Here is a 16,119-nt window from a genome sequence, read left to right as displayed (position 1 = left end):
GAGGCGGTAAAGAAGAGGCGAAGAGGAAAACACATGACGGGCAAGAAAAGGCAAAGTTTTAATTAACATTAACCGTTCTTAACAGATAAAGGAAGTCACAATTATATCAGACTTTTTTTTTCAGCTTAATCATTTCAGATTTCTTCAAAGAAATTAGTAAAAATGTATTCAAGAAATCTAAATTACAAGGAGAACTTTCCTCATGCTTAATACAGAAATGTTAACATCCACTTGAACTGTACATTTTACACTAAATCTAGCTGGAAATTAAATGGTTCAAGCAAAGTGAGTGTCTGCCAGACAGTGACTAATCAAAATAACAATATAAATAAAAATGTAAATATTAAAAGTGCTGAACCAACATGGTAAAAAATAAAGTACAGGGTGAAACATTATTCCCTTTCATCTCCAGTCACATCTATCTCGTTCACATCCTCTTCTTCTTCTTCATCGTCATCTGGAATTACGACCACTCTTTCTCCTAACTCTCTGGTTGAAGACCCTTTGTCAGGAGAGCAAAGCATAACATCCAACTCATCTTCGTCCTCCTCCTCCTCCCCATCACAGCCGGTGAGGGTGTTGCTCTGATCTGCACCTGATAATGGTCGACATGTTTATTTTAACTATATGGTGACAAGATAAATGTTATTTATCATTTATTGGGTCCAGTTAAGGACTGAAAAAAAGTTGTTTAACCACTTTTGCTCTGATCTATAAATGATTCTAGCATAAAAAGGCATCTAAATGGAAGGAATGAACCAGTGTGGAGTTGAAACCTAAGAAACGTTAGCATAGAAAGAAGATTTAATTGGCTCTTTAGGATCTTTATTAACATCCTGACGAAAGACACAATTTGTTCCAGGTTTAACATCTGAATCTATAAAAATTACAAAAATAAGCATCACAGCCATTTAGCTAGAACTTGGTATACATTAGATGCTTAACTAAAGGAAGATGCCCTTCGATTCTCTGTCTGGATTCTCCTCTGTCTCAAAAACACGACTTTCAGCTACTGTTCATCAGCTGCAGATTTTTTATGTGACCTCGCTCCTCGCGTGCAACAGAAATCAGTAACATGGACCACACATAAAACGTCCAAGCGTTCTTACACAAACACGAGGTAAGGTTGGGACTGCACTGCATCCGGCACCACCTCGGCTACTTGAGGACGTACACGAGGACCCTGTTTGTGGGCTTCAGCTCGGCCTTCAACACAGTCAACCCAGACATCCTCCACCCTCTCACAGTCAGTGGATCACCAGCTTCCTGACTGACCAGCAGCATGAGAGGCTGGAGAGCCTCTTCTACCATACAGGAACCTTTAGCACCAGCGTCCCCCATTCCCATTCTCCCCACTACACAAATGACTGCCCCTCAGTGGACCAGTCTGTGAAACTCCTGAGGTTCGCAGGTGACACTGCTGGTCTGATCCAGGACAGTGAGGTGTCTGCATACAGGCAGCAGGAAGATCGGCTGGTCCCCACATTGCCCCTCTTACCATCCTCAACAACACTGCGTCTACTGTGGATAATTTCTGGTTCCTGGGAATTACGCTTAATCTGGACCTGAGATGATCCTCACAGATAGACTCTGTTCGGAAGAAGGCCCAACAGAGACTGTACTTCCTGCAGCAATTCTAGAAGTACAACCTTCCCCAGGACCTGCCGGTCATCTTCTACACTGCCGTTATTCAGTCTGTCCTGTCTTCGTTCATCACTGTGTGGTTTGGCTCATCCACAAAACAAGACAGGTCCAGACTGTGCACACAATCTTGGCCAATAAAGATGGTTCTGATCGGATATTTGCTTAGGTGATAGATTTTAGTCACACAGATATTCTTCACCTTTGCACAAATGTTCCTCGCAGCTTTATACACACAGTACTCGACAACAGATAATGTGTTAAAACCTCATAACCTCTATAGAAGGTAGGAGCAGCTGACAACAATTTCCCACGTGAACAGACGGCATGATAAAGAGATTCTTTATCACTTTTAATGGTTTATTTCAGGTTTCCTTCCTGTTTTGAACTCTAGAAACTTGTACTTTCATTTTTATCCAGGTAAATCTTTTCTTTACCTAGGTAAAATGTTTAGGTTCGCATTTTTATAGGGTTTTTCTCTTTTTTGGGTAACAAAACGACAGATTTTATGCAATTAAATCATTTGTGGTTATTATGGAAGACCGAATGTCCGCCCAGTCATTTTACAGTCTGGTTTGCAATCCTCCAAACTTTAGTATAATGTCAATAAAAGGCATCCCAAGGAAACTGTTAAATGCACAATGTAGCATACGCAAACAAAAGAAAAATAGACACATTAAAGTAGCTGAAACAGACCGTTTCTCATATAAGAAACTGTGGTTTGAATCATGGGATTAGATTTTACAAAAGTATCCATACCCCTTACAAGCAAAAGCTGTATTTTGTAGGATATTATGTGACAAACAGTAATTATGAAATAGAATGAAGAAGATATAAACATTTTTTTACAATTAAAATGCTCAAACATGTGGCGTGCATTTGTATTCAGCCTCATTTACTCTGGCAACCCTAAATAAATACCCAGTGGAACAAATTGCCTTCCGATTTGACTAAACCAGTCCTCCTCCTTGTGTGTGATTGAATCTGAGTATAAACACAGCTGTTCTCCGAAGGTCTCAGAGGTTTAATAGAGAACATTAAAGAACAAGAGACGGGTCAGGGATCTCACAGAGCAACGTTCTATCCAACATCCAAAAATGGAGAGAGCACGGCATAACTCTAAACATCAAGGACATGTTCAGCCAAGAGGCCCACGGTAACTTTGAAGTAGCTGCAGAGATCCACAGCTCAGGTGGGAGAATCTGTTGACAGGAAAACTAATATTTGTGAACGCTAAAAAGAAAACCACTGTTGAAAGAAAGTCCTGCTTGCAGTTTGCCAAAGCCGTCAAGGGGCCACAGCAAACATGTAGAAGAAGGTGTTCTGGTCAGATGAAACCAAAATTGAACAATCTGACCAAAATGCCATATTGTGGAGGAAAACCAACACCCCATATGGTGGTGGCAGCATCATGATGTTGGGGTGCTAAGTACAGGGCCATCCTGGTTGAAACCCTGTTAGAGGCTGCCAAAGACTTGAAACTGGGGTCAGAGGTTCCCCTTCCAGCAGAACGACACCAAACGTATAGCCAGACCTACAGCAGAAGTGATTAGATCGAGGCTTACTTTTGCGTTAGAATGGTCCAGTCAAAGCTCAGACCAAAATCCAGCTGAGAATCTGTGCCTTGAGAAGTGTTGCTCTCTGTCCAACCAGACTGAGCTTCAGTTATTTTGCACAGAAGAAGAGGCATTTGAAACGATAGTAAAGAAAGACCCCAAAAGGCTGACTACAGATGTACACCACACTTTTCAGATTCTTGTTTCTAAAATGAAATGAAAACCATTCACCCTTCATTTAACAAATATGTGCATCTTTATATTGATCTACCACATAATATTTCAACAAAACACGTTGAGGTTAGTGGTTGTAAATGAGACGAGGCAGAAAGGGGAGATGGTTACATTTGCCATATTGATTGTGTTGCATTAACTGTCCGTGAGGATTTAATGCTCTATAATCTCAAATCAAAAACAGTCCCCTCTAAGCTACGATGAAAATCAAACACCGTTTGAATTACCTTGCTCTCTGTTAGACGACAACATGACCATCTCTTCTTCTAAGACATCAGGGCAAGAGGCTGGTTTCTTCCCATGACCAGAAACACTGCTCCTCCTAGTCTCTGAGCTGCCGGTCACACCTTGTTGGGTTGGCTTCCACTGAGCGGCTGATGTATCAAGAAGCAGATTGTGCTTTTCATCAAATGTGGAATCACAAAGCACCTGACGCATTTCTGCCTCCGTATCTGCTTCATCTGCTGCCTCCCTGACCTTCTCTAACTCTTCTATATCTACAGAATCGTTTCCGTCTTCGACTTCAGTTGCTTTCCTTGTTTTGAAGTCTTTGCATTTGATGAGCTTTTGAAACTCCTTCAGAGTGACCTTCCATGACTGTTTTTGTGTTTCACTACTTTTTATGTTGTTTGTTTCGTTTTTTCCAGGACGCTCAGGACTCGTGGTTTTCTGCAGCTGCCCTGTCTCTTCCTCACTTGCATTGACCATGAACTTTCTGCCCTTTTTTCGTTCTTCCTTTGGCGTTTCTTTTTCAGATATCTTCTCGCCGGCCTTACAACCCTTGATCTCAGCGTTAGCGCAAACACCTTCTGGAAGATTCTGCTCGAGTTTTATTTTAGGAGGCCTTCCACGTTTCCTCTTAGGAAGAGCTGGGTCTTGTTTTTGCGCCACAACAGCTCTGCTGATTACCGGTATTAAAAGACAGCACTTATCTGAGATAGTGTTGCTTGTGTTTTGCTGCGATCTCTTCATAAAGCCCCTCGTTCTGATTCGGGTCTGTTCGGTGCCGAGATTTGCGACTCCTTTGGACGTCTCGGTCCCAGTAGCTGTGTGTGGTTTGTTTAAAGAGCCGATAGTCTTTCCGCTTTCCTTTATTGGCACATTGTTACATGACAAACTCACAGAACAAACAGTTGTAGCTGGATCTCCGCGTTCTGATGAGATCGAGTCCAGAGGTAAACCTTCGGGCTCTTTCCGAGAATCTGGTTGCCTTCTCCTCTTAGATGGAGCGGCATCTTCTGCAGCCTCATATTTGTTTTTCTTCCTCTTTATACGGTCGGATTTCCTTCCTAGTTTGGATTTTTGTTCTCTCACCTCCACATTCTTCACGAAGCCAGCGTTTCCGTCGCTTTTTGCTTTCAACTTCCTGCGACGCTGTGACGGCTCTGCACCACAGCCGCTGCTTGTTTCCGGCGGCCGAGATGCGTTTTTGCCTGCCGTGATGGCGTTGAAAGGAAACTGCAGCGTGCAGGCAGCTTCTGTGAGCCAGGGCCGAGTTTTTACCGATGGCTGAATAGAATTTTCTGGCTGAACCGAGACGCTGGGATCAGGCTGTTGATGAGCAGCAGAGGGACAGGGCTCTAACGGGGAAAGACATTGTGGAAGCCTCAAGTTATCCACACAATGTAGGGAAAACGCATCAGCTGGCTGTGTTTCACTTTCATGTGAAACAGATAAGAACTCAATGTTCTGATCTTGCTGCTGTAATACAAAGTACTGTAGTTTTTCCCCGCTGGAGCAACACTTTACAGGCAAGATGGATCCCGTAGTTTGAGGATATGAGGAATTTTCCTCACCTGGGCAGCTCAGTCCATTAATTGGCCCACATGATCGGATAGATGAGCTGGACTCAGAGGGCTGTGTTTGCAAATCAGTTCGCCCAGTAGGAGGGTCTGTGTAGCTTGCCTGGTTCTGAGCTCCAGAACAACAATGGATCCCTGCAAAAAAAAAGAGAAGAACTTCATGAGGGGTTACAGATCAGCGGCACAAGGAAGAAGAGAGCCAGGTTGAAAAGAAAAACTTTAGACAATTTTTTTGTTTTCAGGGTATATAAACATCATAGAGTTTATTGCTGTCATGATAAATAAAAAAAAATCCCCAATAACGCCACGTTAACCGCCCGCGCCTAAATGGTCTGCAGAGTGTGAAAACCTGTTTATACTGTAAAGCACTTGAACCTCTGTTTATTATTCTGTCCAGCTGAACGGTCAGCATGACTGCTTTAACTTAATGGGAGAGGAGCAACAACAAAGGTTCTCAAACACTCCAGATTTAGCTCATTTACTGAAGTAATTTCACTCTTTGTGCCAAACGACCACAATGGTCAAGTGGAGACGGCGGAGACACTGTCCTTAAGCATAATTGGCCTGCCTGCACTTATAGGATGCTTTATCGAGCCATGAAGACAATCTATTCTGTCGTGCAGATCGGCTCTGAGAGAAAAGGACCATGATCTGAAACAACGTAAGGACAACAGTTAATACATTCTTCACCTAAACTAATATTAAAATCAACAATGTTGCCTCAATAATTGTCCAAAAATATTAAAATGGACTTCTTTATGTAACTGGTATCCTGAAGGAGCCTACTTAAAAATGGAAATGTTTTTTTAAGAGCAATATGTGTGTGTGTGTGTGTGTGTGTGTGTGTGTGTGGCACCATGATCACTGTGACATCCAGTCACCGCTACACAGTTACCTTCGAAAGACTGAAATAAAAAGTTAATTTTTTTTGTCATCACTTTTATCGTTACCACAATAAATACCACAAAATATCACGATGAAATAGTAAGTCCATGTTGCCTGCCCCAAGGTCCAAGACTGCAGCTGTTGTGTGATTATGCAGAGAAATGGGTTTTCATGTCAACTTGTTAGCAGAAGCTTCCAATATTGAGTAAAAACTACAGCAAAACGCCATCAATCAAGAGATCACACACAGAAACTAATCCCAGTTTGGAACAAAAAGTAAATCCATCACAGATTATATTTTTTTCATAAAATGCTTTGTTATATTAATAAAACAGTTTGTTAAAAAGATTTCCACCTGTGTCTGTGGTTGAGTGGCCACCATGTGTCTCTAAGTCCTGGTAGAAACCTGCTGCACTGACATCAGCATGCAGCGGGGTCACCCCAGCGCCGTCTTCTGCAGCTGGGCCTTGGCAAAAGGTCGGCACGCCATCGTAGTTTGCCTGCTTCTTCTTGCAGTTCTTGTCCAAGTCGGGCAGAATATTCAGGCTCATCATGATGTCCTCCAACAGCTTGTCAATCTGCTCGTCAGACTCCTCCACGGGGCCCGGAGGCGGAGAGAGGCTCTCGGACTCCAGCTCGTGGCTCTGATTCATTGAGAAGCAGCTGTTGGAGCGTGCTTCAGAGTCAGAGCTGAGGCTGGCATGGTGGAGGGGTTGGGGGGAAGAAGTGAAAACGGGTTGAACCGTCTGGAACTCTGGGTTATGGGCTGGAAGGACGGAGTGAGCCGAGTGGGTTTTCTGGCTGCAGCAACTCTACAGAAACAGACACACGTCAGCTTTTAATAACAGATTTTCTATGTTACATTCAGTTTTAACATGAACTGATAACTGATAGCAGAATCTGCACGGGGGAGACAGAATTATTGCTCCGTCTCATCTATACAGAATCGTTTTTACCATTTAGTTTTATTTAGTTGACCTTTCCTATACAGGTTGGAGTTGTTAAGACCCCAAAATTCTCACAGAAACGACACTGAAACACAAATGACGAAACGACACAAATGAGCCAATGAATACATTATTTGTTCACTAAAGTGACATCAGTGTGTCGTTTCTTTTCATGCAAACCCTGATCAGTAGATGCAGCTCTCAGGCTCCAATTGTGACTAAAGGAAACCATCTGCACCATTTGTTCATTGTTTTGATACAGCCGCTGGGCGTCCTACTGTCATCTGATGAGGTGATAATGTGTTCACTGTGAAGTCATCGACTATCCTGTGGTGGTCAAAAAAAAAAACACTAGAAAACACTTTGAGGTTACCCTAACAGACTGGTTTCAGACTGAAGAACTTAACTGGACCTGCTGAGGATAAAGATAGGAGGTACCAGTAGGAGGTGCTAAAAGAAGACATTCTCAGAAACTAGACAGGTTATATTTCCTCGTCAAAAATGAAACACAATTTCAAATACTTCATGGAATCTGTCCCACGATTGAATTTCTCTGAATAAAAATGTTTTATACATTACATATTTTATCTGAACTACATCTCTGATACATGTTTAGGTAATAAACAGACAGCGTACCAACAGAAATACAAGTGACGGATTTATCACAAACAAATGAAGTTAAAGAAGGAACTCGGTTAGTTTCTGGATCTTCATTAATAATCTAATTTATTTACTTCAAAATCATGACCTAACATTGATATATTTTTTAGGATACCTTTCATGACTAAATGCAGTACTGTGAAAAAGCACCTGCCCCTTTACAGTTTTTCTGCTTTTGGTTTTTTGTCACACTTAAACTGATTTTGATACCAGACAAAGACAACCTGAGCAGATCTGAAACTAGCATCTGATTTGATAAAAGGAAAGCAAGATATGCTCTGCGTTATATCACAAATCAACTTGGATTTTACACATTTTATGTGGTTTAATGTCCCCACAACCAGGCCTGAACACAGCCAGACCTGGGGATTTAGGAAATCACTCAAACAGTACGTGTCCGACACCACGATGTAGACTAAAAGATCTCAAAAGCAAGACATTATGCTCCAATCTAAAAGGAATTTAAGAACAGATGAGAAACAAAGTCGCGTACATTTTACCAGGGTTACAAAGCCATTCCTGAGGCTTTGGGAAACCAGGGAATCACCCTGAGACCCATTATCCCCAAAGGAAGAAAACATGGAACAGTGAAGAACCTTCCTAGAAGTGGCCGGTCTGTTAAAATTACTCTGAGCGCCCATTGACAACTCATCCAAGAGATCACCAGCCAGGCAGTGTTTGTGATTCAACAAGAAGAAAGAGATGGAGCAAAACGGCATCCAGCTCAGAGTCCAAAACCTACAGAAGATCACTGAATTCATCAAAGAAGAAAAAAATACACAACTTTTATCATAATTAAGAGATCATCTCATATTTGAGATAAAAGTTGTGTATTTTTTAATGATTAAGATCTCATAATTGCGAGATGGCAGCTTACGATTCGGGAAACAGTTAAAGGGCTATTCCACCTGATTTTTTCATCCCCTTAAGCATCTTTAATCTGCTCCAACTTAAAAACTACAGTAGGTAGACACTTCAAACCTGGACTAGATTGTTCTGAAATAATCGCAGAATCGTATAAACTAGTAGGGATTTGTGAAAACGTTATTTGATTCGTGAAAGTTGAAAAAAGGGCCATATTAGTGCTTTTTTGAATTTTGTTTTTCCTTTGGTGAATGTAATGAGCTTCTGTAAAAACCAGTGCTTACCAAAAATGCAATTAACCATCTCACTTAGGGTAAAAAACATCTTCATGATCCCAAAAATTTCCCGGAGAATATTTTGCGGACTGACGAGACTAAAGTGGATGGTTTAGGAAGCTGTGCGTCCTGTTGCATCGGGCATAAACTAACAGCACGTCAGAAAGAGATCTTACTGTCACTCAAACATGGTGGTGGCAGTGTGATGGACGGGGACTGTTTTGCTTCTTCCGGAGTCGAACCAAATTGATGTAACTGTGAGCTTTGCTTTCCACTAGAAAAATCTGGAAATCCAGAAACGTCTGGCCATTAGTTCATAACCTTACATTCAAGAAACTCTGAATGGATTAAAAAATAAATAAATAAAGATTTTGGAGTGGCTTAGTCAAACGTCTGGACTTGAATCTGATTAAGATGCTGTAGGGTGACCTTAAACAGGTCATTCATGCTTGAAAACCCTCTCCACTAGGTTGAATGAACCAATCAGCAGGAGCGGGCCAATATATAATAGATGGACTACAGAACAAACTGATGATATTTTCCATGTGTATCTACCCGTTTCATGGTGGTAAGAACTGACACCATCTCATCTGCGTCTTGCAGGCCCACGATCTTCCACAGCTCTCCTTTAGCCCTCCTCTTCAGTTTCACCTGAGGCGGAGACCACAGAGTTTTACTGACGGTTTATGATAAGGTTTCTTCGTGTACTCCAGCCACAGCTCTGTTAGCACCCTTTAAATCCCTGCAGGTTTATTCATTTGTGTATTACAGTTTGCAAACAATTTGCAGTTTCTGAAGAATATAAAACAGGGATGGCATGACAATGCAGCCACAAAACAAACACATCTAATGAAGTTTTCATCTTGAACCCCAGCAACACGTTCAACAGCTCATTAACTTTCATGTAACTTCTGTCTATATTTTACAAGGTAAATTTCTGAATTTTGGGAGCTACATTTTTTTCTAAAGTGGAAAGAGGATTTTCCAGGATTCTTTATAAAAAGAGAGATCCAACCCAATAAGATTGTTATAGGATGCACTTCTTATATTGCATCGCGTCCCCAAAATTTGCTTCAACTTGTAGATTGTAATATGCTTATGAGTGTATGAACATCAGGAGATAATTTTTTGGTTATTGTTGCCTGTAATTGGTTCGGTGTTCTGTTCTGAGAGCAGTGTGCAGGTCTTACCTTGAAGGGAATCTGAGCAGTCTTCATCACCTGTTCTGTCTGCTTCATCTTCTCAAGATTCTTTCCTCTTCCTATAAAATGCGAGTTCCTCTTCTCCTTTTCTCCTCCAAGTATCCTTTCCCTGCAGACTCCTCTTAGCTGAGCAGAAGTCCCTCCATCCACATTCGCGTTTCCATCCTCCTGTCCTGACCTGTGTTGGTCTGAGACGCTCTCTCCAGACTTAGGTGACTGTTTGCAATTGTTCTTTTTATGAGATCTTGGTGATCTGGCATCAGCCTTGAGGGAGGTTGGTAAGGTCTCTATATACCTGGATGAAGCTGAGGGGAATGAGGGGTATATTAAACAGTCAGAGGACTGCCCAGCTGTAGACTCCGGATCGCTGTGGATGGTTGGGTAAGAAGCAAAAGAAAACTGTGTGATGTTTTCAGGTTGCAGGGAAGTAGAAACGGTTGCTACAGAAGATACACACTGCAGTGCTGGAGGTGTTGCTTGACCACAAAGATGGCCGGGACTGGCTGCAGACATCAGACTGCTGTTTACGGTTTGTGTCCCAATCGATACAAAGCTTTTGCCTTTAACATGAGGATCATCATCTGTCCTTCCGCTCATCTCAGCCTGAACCTGTGCATCCTGCATTTTCACACTTTTGTGCAACTGTGTGCCTTCTTCCGTGCGAACCCTTTCCCTCCTTTCCAGGAGCTCTTCACCTTTCCGCCCCTCATCTCCGCATCCTAATGCAAGGTCTGAGATTCCAAACCTGTGGGCTGCAGCCAACATGTCGTTCTGCTCCTCGCAACTTTTTACTTCCAGCTCCCCGCTGTACAGGAGGCCAACGAGCTTCAGTAAGGTCTGGGCTGTCACCGCCTGCAGGTGGAGCCGACGCATCTGCCCCAATGGAGGGGAGGGAGTGGCTGACAAGCTCTGGGACAAGTAAGGGCTGAGAGCTGCGAGGACACAGCTGTGGGTTGGGACTGAGATACCTTCACAGAGACAAGTTGGACAGTTGATATTCAAGATTCCTAAACTTAAAGTACATTTTTTAATGGATCAGTTGTCATTTGTTTCCTTGATGTAGCTTTTAATAGTGGTCTCACCCTCAGTTTGCAGCAGGGTGTCACAGAACTGGGCGCTGTTTTGTTGCCTCTGCAGCTGTTCGAGAAGCTGCATTTCATACCCGGGCCACCAGAACCTCTGCATGTTCACAAGCTTCTGAGAAAAAGCACGGATAGAGAAATATTTTTTATTGATAACCTGAAAACAACAACAATAGTAATAATAATAATAATAAGTAATATAGGAACATGCAAGGATTTAAAACCGAGTTTGTCTAAAGAATCATAACCTTATCAAACCTCATATTATACTGCTGTGAAAATATATTGTCTCACTTAAATATTTTAGATCAAACTAATTTTAATATCAGACAAAAATGAGTAAATATAAAATGCTGTTGAATTTCTGTTGGAAAAAAAGTTGTACAAACAAACCTGGCCCTGCATGTAAATGCAATTCCCTCCTTTGTTAAACTGCTAATTATCTGTAATTAATCTCATTTGATTTGGTTCAGTTGAAATAACCACACCATGGCCTCGTTACTGCCAGATATGTAGAATAAGAAAAAAAAAAAAACATATCAACAAACTTATATACAAGAAATCAGATCAAGTAGAATCAAGAAACTGAAACAGAACCTGTCTGACAACATGAAGTAGGCAGAAAGATCACCAAAAGCTAAATATGTCTTGTTCTAAAGAAATTCAAGAAGAAATGAGAAACAAAGTTATTGACATCGATCAGTCTGGAAAGGGTTACAATGCTACTGTACTTCTAGGGCTTTGACACACCGATGAACCACATCATTGTTCGGGAGGGGACAAAAAAAAAGACCAGAGCAACATCTAAAGCACTCCAGGCCACACATGCTACAGTTATCGTCAGTGTTCATGATTCAATAATTCAAGCCTCATTTAGAAAAATATATAATTTAAGTGTCGCTTCCCTGGATGGCAAGCAGTTGGTTTAAATCAGTGGGGGAAGTTTTAAAAACAGTCCAATCTGTGCAGTCAAAGCAGGCCTGTAACATCTGCTTTGACTCACCAGTCCACTTTTTAACAGTCCAACCACAGGTTTGAAAGCTTTTAATTTCTGCCTGTAGGTTGGGATGAGGTTGACCAGAGAGTGGTCAGAAAGTCCCAAAGCAGCCCTGGTGACAGCATAATATGCATCCTTTAAAATTAAAGGCAGTTATTGAGCTACACAAGCACACCGGCTCTCTTCCCTTTCCACCGTCTCCGGCAGTATAGCCCACAGAGGTCCAGGCTATCAGTCGGGCCTTTGTAAATGTGGAGGAGGTGATTAAACTACAGTTTGCTGGAATGATTCGGATGCCAGAAGTTACTCCGCCTGTTTGTCAATCCAAGTCATCTTATAGGCCAGTTTTACAAAGTGGGGGCCACCAGGGGGCGAGAGGGGCCTCAGAAAATTGAAGGGAAGATAAGGAAAATGCAAAAATAAAATAAATTTATTTTTAATCAGTATTACCACATATAATCTAATATAATCAAATAATTTTGTAATCATTATTATAAAATATAATTAATTATAATATAGTATAAGCTCCAGGATGGAGTTACAGAAATGTTCCCACTGCTTCTCCAGGAGCTGCTGTCGTGTGATGATTTGGGCTTCCTCTCTCCATTGATCTAGTCCCACCTGGAGCACCTCCAAGGATAGAAATTCACTGACCTTGAAAACAAACATTCCTCGGTGAGGAAACCCTTTGCCCCCGGTGTAGGTTCTAGTCTGGATTTATAGCCACAGGAGGAGCTGATAAATGACAAACACAGGAGATTTAAAACTGAACTTTGAGGCTCTGCCCCCATCTGGCCGCATATGAGAAAGGACTACTCCACCTTTGCTGACAGGGCACTGAAATACCTTCTCCTTTTTGCAACAAACTACTTGTAAGAGCCTGGCTTTTCAACTTTAAAGCTACTCCAAACAAAACATAGAGCACTTCTACACGTGGAGAAATGATATGAATATGGCACTGACAGACATGGCACCAAGCCCATCCCTCCCACTTCCGAAATCTCTGTCCGTCACTTCCAGACACACACACCTCTGATATCTGCTCCTCCAAGACTTTGGCAACTTTGTGCTGAAACGCCCAGTACTGCACTTGACTTCATTGAGGCAAAACTGCACAGCAGGTGTTATTTTGCGCATCTGACCTCATTGTATATGTCACTAAATCACTCTGCGCCTACTTTTGCGCGTGTCGTCCAGTTTTAAGAGGCACAAACAATTCAGAAATCTGGTCCAGAGATAGATAACGAGAGCATGAGAGAGAGGAAAGAGATAGCGATGTCAGTAACAGAACTGTAAAGTAGGGGGACAATGGCCCCCGGCTCTCCCTCATTCCATTTATTTTCTGGCTGTATTAGCCATGTGTTAAAGTTTAAAGAGTAGCTAAACCCCAAATCAACTCTTTTTGCAGCTCAACAGTATAAATTAGGCCTCAAGGGTGCTATCCTAGTGTTACTGTGCAAATGTTTACATTGTCATGCAAACTTGTTTAACTCTGCAATATTTGTCCTAAAAACCATCTTAGTGCTGCCCCCTTCAGGTTGAACAGTGGCTACTGCAGTTGAATTTTACTATTTGTTCAAAGGTACAGCTTGCTACATGTCTACGTCACCGCCCCCGCGTTTGGGTATGAAACCATCTCACTCAGACACACGCCAGGATTCAGGAGTTGGAATTACAATCATTGCGTTTTATGTTTTATACCTTGGATCATATGCTTTACTTCAGATAATACAAATCTACAAGTAAATGTACACTTTCTGAAAGTTTGTTCCTGCCAACATCACATTACCACCCAGAAACTGGACCCATTCTGTCCTCCACTGCCTCGGTAGCACCGGCTTTGGGCCCTCTGAGCCAGCGGCTCGAACTGATAAGGTTCAGGCCCGCTGGGTTTCAAAAAAAAGTCTCCCTCAAAGGGGGGTGAAAAATCCTCCACCTCAAAAGACAGGTCCATGGCGATCACTCTCCATGCTTCAAAATGTCAAAATAAGCAAGCTGTCACTTTCCCTCGTCCCTCTGCTCATCCCCACACTTGGCCATAGGCCCCACAGGATCTTTTTGCACTGCACACTTTGGTGGGATTTTTCAAAATTGGTCTGGGGCCAGGTTATACTTTTACATCCGGTTTAGCTCCGCTTTCAAACTTCCAGCAGCAGCAGCAGCAGCAGCTCAGGGACGGGAGGTGTTAAGTGTCTCTGCCCTGCTGCCAAGAAGAAGTGCGACAAGTTGATTGTTAATTAGTGAAAACAGAAAGAGAGCGATCTGAAAGCATTTAACTTGGCTTCTTAACTACTGTCCACTTTAGCTTTAAACCTGTACTTTAATGAGGTGATTTTAAGTCCTCTCAAAAAACAAACAAAAAAGCTCTAAACTATGTTCCCGAAAAACTATTTTGCTACGTTTGAGCTGTCTGCCTGGGTAGTGTGGTTTTCAAGATGATCCCACTGTTCACAAACTGCTTAATGCAAAATGAACCCAGCTCCAGTTCAATTTAGCAGAATAAGAGTTGAGTTTACGACTAAATCGGATGCTGCCTTAAGCAAAATTAAGCTTGTAGCGTCAAGTTTCCAGATCCAGATGTTGTGGTCTACAGTCAAACCTAGAAATTAATAATTACCTTTTTTAAATCAGACTGAACATTTCGGATACATATTATAGTTTTCGATTTAGTTTGTGTCTCAAACGGTGACAGGTGGAGCAAGGAGCACATTTTTATTTATTTTTTCCTGCACGCTGGAGTTCAAGTTTATGAATTTACGGACTTGAAAAGAAAAAATGCCTAGGAATCTTTAGGTGTTGTATTTACTTAGATTAAGAACTCTCCGTGTTATCGTTAAAAGACACAAACACAATGAGATACGTTAGTAATGAGCAGCCCGCCTGAATATACCCTGAACTTGGTCGATGATGTTAGCTAAAGTTGCTTAAGCGGGTTGGTTTTTCATGTACTCACTTATATTCTCCTGTGGCGCAAGTTGATGTCTAAGGAAGGATTAAACTTCACTCGGCATTTCCTCATGAAATGTGCGTTAAACTCTGAACATTTCAAAGAATCCATGAATTTTCAACAGCTCTCTCTCTCTGTTTATTGTCGAGTCTGAAGAGGAGTTACCATTTTCGTGCGGTGCAGTGACACCTAGTGGCCGCTCTGTTGAACGACAAGAGGGAAAACGACATGTTCTGCATGGCCTCCAGCAGAAAATAATACATTTCCAATGATTTGTCTTTTTCTAAGTTACGAACAAACGCGTTTTGTTTTTTTTTTTTGGTTTTTTTCGAAAAATGCACATTTTCCAAACCCAAATAACGATCGCTAATTCCTCTAAGCCACAAGTCAGACTGCTCTGTGTGAACCAATCAATCCTCTTTTATAGTTTCTTTCATGTAATGGCGAGGTTTTTTTTCTATTTGTTTTGCTTTTCTTGTAAATGATTATTTAATCAAGATAAAACCATCCCTCCGAAAGACAAGCTTTCACACACACATTCATCCGGGGTCATCACATAAGGCAACTGACAAGTCAGAACACATCCTTCTGTATTTTTCTTCTCATTTTTCTGTTGCATACAAAATTGTCATTTAATTGTTGTTTGGAGCTTAAATTCTATGATCGGTTAATCAAAATGTTATCAGAGTAAGTATGTTGAGCTGCACAATGTATCAAATCATAATCAACATATGCAATATAATGCTTAGTTGCAATATTTGGTATATTTATTGGTACCATGAACACAAATCTAGCAGCATGCTAATACTTTTAACCAGTTCAATAGAACTTCCCTGCTGTCGAGATCAACACTCGATACATACTTTTAATTGGCTGAGATGGTCAAGCTAAGAAAGATCGGTGGCTACATCAAGATAAAGAATAAAAATATAGGTCAGGATATGTGGGTCAATCAAAACTGATATGGTGATTGTAATATTCAGAAATAGTTTTACATTTTCATGTTTTCATGATATCTAGTTTTAAT

The 16,119-nt window shown here is 41.5% G+C and overlaps 1 protein-coding gene across 5 annotated transcripts; it reads right to left on the bottom strand.

The window, feature by feature from the left end:
- Window positions 1-34: 34 nt before the first annotated feature.
- LOC124868997 lies at window positions 35-15,248 on the bottom strand. Of its 5 annotated transcripts, none has more exons than XM_047366688.1 (7): window positions 15,099-15,248; window positions 11,149-11,263; window positions 10,055-11,034; window positions 9,420-9,515; window positions 6,474-6,930; window positions 3,659-5,368; window positions 35-595 (listed from the first exon to the last, which is right to left on the bottom strand). In XM_047366688.1, the coding sequence occupies exons 2-7, from the start codon at window positions 11,249-11,251 to the stop codon at window positions 393-395; spliced, it is 3,549 nt and encodes a 1,182-aa protein (XP_047222644.1). In that variant the 5' UTR covers window positions 11,252-11,263; window positions 15,099-15,248; the 3' UTR covers window positions 35-392. The 5 variants fall into 5 exon arrangements, with proteins under 5 accessions (XP_047222644.1, XP_047222645.1, XP_047222640.1 ...); XM_047366689.1 differs by having other exon boundaries at window positions 11,149-11,260; XM_047366684.1 differs by lacking the exon at window positions 15,099-15,248 and adding an exon at window positions 13,935-14,242.
- Window positions 15,249-16,119: the final 871 nt, after the last annotated feature.

This window comes from Girardinichthys multiradiatus, chromosome 5 (genome assembly GCF_021462225.1).
Source record: "Girardinichthys multiradiatus isolate DD_20200921_A chromosome 5, DD_fGirMul_XY1, whole genome shotgun sequence".
Classification (NCBI taxonomy): domain Eukaryota; kingdom Metazoa; phylum Chordata; class Actinopteri; order Cyprinodontiformes; family Goodeidae; genus Girardinichthys; species Girardinichthys multiradiatus.
Note: the sequence above shows the minus strand (reverse complement) of the source record. Positions and strands in the feature narration are given on the sequence as shown.